This window comes from Macrosteles quadrilineatus, unplaced genomic scaffold (genome assembly GCF_028750875.1).
Source record: "Macrosteles quadrilineatus isolate MER2022 unplaced genomic scaffold, UCM_ALF_1.0 Scaffold_1__1_contigs__length_201487025, whole genome shotgun sequence".
Taxonomy (NCBI): Eukaryota; Metazoa; Arthropoda; class Insecta; order Hemiptera; family Cicadellidae; genus Macrosteles; species Macrosteles quadrilineatus.
This window is the reverse complement of record NW_026542594.1, coordinates 14,761,896-14,764,471: the sequence shown is the minus strand read 5'-3', so window position 1 is coordinate 14,764,471 and position 2,576 is coordinate 14,761,896. Positions and strand designations below refer to the sequence as shown.

Here is a 2,576-nt window from a genome sequence, read left to right as displayed (position 1 = left end):
CCATTTAAATATGAGTACTCATAAGGTTAACATTGGAAAACTCCCGAGCCACTGGGCCCCTTTTGACGGATTTGCACCAAACTTCACACAAACCATCCTTGAATAATGCCTAGTAATGCCTGAAAGTTTCATTACAATCCGTTGAGCGGTTTCTTTAGTAAATTAAAACATAATTAACACAACTGAATTTATTGAACTCACAAATCAGACTAAACTAAAAAGTAAACAAAACATAATAATGTAAACAGTCATCTGACAGATGTTATAAATAAAACATATGGACTTATTTCTTGATACATAACACTCCTCCCCCCGTTAGGTAGTCCTTCAGATATGCCGGTGGTCGACGGATACGAACAGGTCGAGGACTCATGCTCATTGAAGTGTTTTGGGAGTTTGATCTAGAGACACGTGACCGAACAGGTTGTGGACTCGTGCTCATGCTAGTGGAGTCTTGAATTAAACCAGAAACGTTGAAACCAGCATCTTCTTGATGAGGGTTAATTGAACCTTCTATACCACTAAAGGAATTGCGAGATTGTTGCATCACTGATGGTCGCATTGGTTGTACGTCTGGTGTTCTCATCATAATAGGATTGCGAACCATTGATGGTGGTTGCACTGGAGTGATATGATGTGCTTCTGGTGTTCTCATTTGAATAGGATTCTGGAGTAGTGGGTGGAATGGTGGGTTTACTGGAGATCCAGGATTATCCAAGTGTGAGTTAGTAGATGCTTTTGATGTTTCTGAGCGAGGTCTCAATTGGTCAATATGACGTCGTATTTCAATGCCTTCTTTTGTTATCAAATGGTAGCTCAGTGGCCCGGTTATTCTAGTGACTTTAGCAGGAATCCACTTTGGTCCTCGCTGATTATAGTTTCTTGCAAATACGGAGTCATTTTCTTTAAATTTCCTCTGAGGTGACTGTTGGTAATCGTGAAGCGCTTTATCCAAGATTTTCTCTTCTTTGTCACTTGAAGAATAATCTGGGTGAACTCTGTCTAAGATGGTTCTAATACGCCTTCCGAACAGCAGTTCACTCGGTGACATATTAGTAGAACAATTTGGCGCTATATGAGATGATATTAGGAACTGAGCCAATCTTTTTTGCCAATCTCCTTGAAGTATTCGTCGCAAAGAATTTTTTGTCGTTTGGACCATCCTTTCTGCCTGACCATTCGATGACGGATGGTATGGTGCAACCACGACGTGGCGGATGCCATTGCTTTCATTAAACGATCGAAATTCTTGTGAAGTGAAAGCCGACCCGTTATCAGATACTATTGTGTCTGGAACACCATGTGTTGCGAAAAGGCTTCTGAGGACCTTTATAGTTGATATTGAATCTGTAGAAGGCACCAAAACAACTTCTAACCATTTGCTGAAAGAATCGACAACAATCAAAAACAACTTGTTTTGGAAGGGCCCAGCGAAATCTATGTGGAGACGAGACCAGGGTTGTTTCGTTTTCTCCCAGGGAAGAACTGTTGCTCTTGGAGGGTTGTGACTACTTTGTTGACATGCTTGACAAGAATTCACTATGTTTTCTATGTCTTGATCAAGTTTTGGCCACCAGAAATAGCTTCGAGCCAACGCCTTTGTTCGAACAATGCCCTCATGTCCCATGTGTAGAAGCTTCAGAGCTTGTTGCCTGAGAGTGGATGGAATGATCACCCTAGTTCCCCAAAGTAAACATTGTTTGTATTGAGAAATTGAATTTTGACGAGAAATGAAAGGCGTAAGGTTGATATCTGAGTTATGAGTTGGCCAACCACGTTGAGTCCATAATAGTACTTTAGATAGAAGTGGATCCTTTTCTGTTTCTTTTGCTATTATATTAGCGGTGATTGGTTTAACCTCATCGGATTCAATGTATAGCACGTCATTCAAGACTTCATTTATCTCTTGATCAACAACATTGGAGGAACATGGAAGACGACTCAAACCATCAGCATTCGGAATATAAATCCCCGGTTTGTATACAAGATCAAAGTCATATCCATTTAAAAGGATACTCCAGCGAATCATTCGAGGTGACAGTGTGTTTGGTGTTTGTTTATCCACAGTGAAAAGACCCAGAAGTGGCTTATGATCTGTTCTAATTTCAAAATGCCTCCCATATAAGTAATTGTGGAATTTTTTAACCCCTCCAATGATGGAAAGTGCTTCCCTATCTACTTGAGCATATCTTCGTTCTGACTGACTCATTGTCCTGGAATAAAACGCAATTGGAACTTCCTTTTCCCCTCGAACCTGACTAAGCACACAACCAATACCATAAGGAGATGCATCACAAGTTAGTATAAGATAGCTGGAGGGATTGTAATGAGCCAGTATACTATCGGAAGAAAGGAGCTTCTTTGAAGCATTGAAAGCAAGTTTATGTTTTTCCTCCCACCGCCATTTAACATTTTTGTCCAATAAGCGATGTAAAGGTTCTGCAACATTGGCTTTGTTGGGTAAAAAACAGTGATAGAAATTAAGTAAACCTAAAAATGCCTGCAGTTGTTCCTTGTTAGTCGGCTCAGGAGCATCTTGAATGGATTTGACTTTGTCCGGGTTAGGACGAATTCCG

General features: G+C 40.5%; 1 protein-coding gene across 1 annotated transcript; it reads right to left on the bottom strand.

Moving 5' to 3' along the window:
- Positions 1-283: 283 nt before the first annotated feature.
- On the bottom strand, positions 284-2,029 carry LOC128994768 (uncharacterized protein K02A2.6-like). Its single transcript, XM_054419534.1, has 2 exons — positions 1,773-2,029; positions 284-1,697 (listed from the first exon to the last, which is right to left on the bottom strand). Exons 1-2 carry the CDS (start codon positions 2,027-2,029, stop codon positions 284-286), a joined length of 1,671 nt encoding a protein of 556 aa, XP_054275509.1.
- Positions 2,030-2,576: the final 547 nt, after the last annotated feature.

What these genes read in the sequence shown, in the direction of transcription:
- LOC128994768 (XM_054419534.1), bottom strand. Translation starts at nt 2,029, where the DNA reads ATGATTCGCTGGAGTATCCTTTTAAATGGATATGACTTTGATCTTGTA. An exon ending in CTATTATGGACTCAACGTGG is followed by an intron (nt 1,698 to 1,772) that starts TTGGCCAACTCA and finishes TCAATACAAACA; the next exon opens with ATGTTTACTTTGGGGAACTA.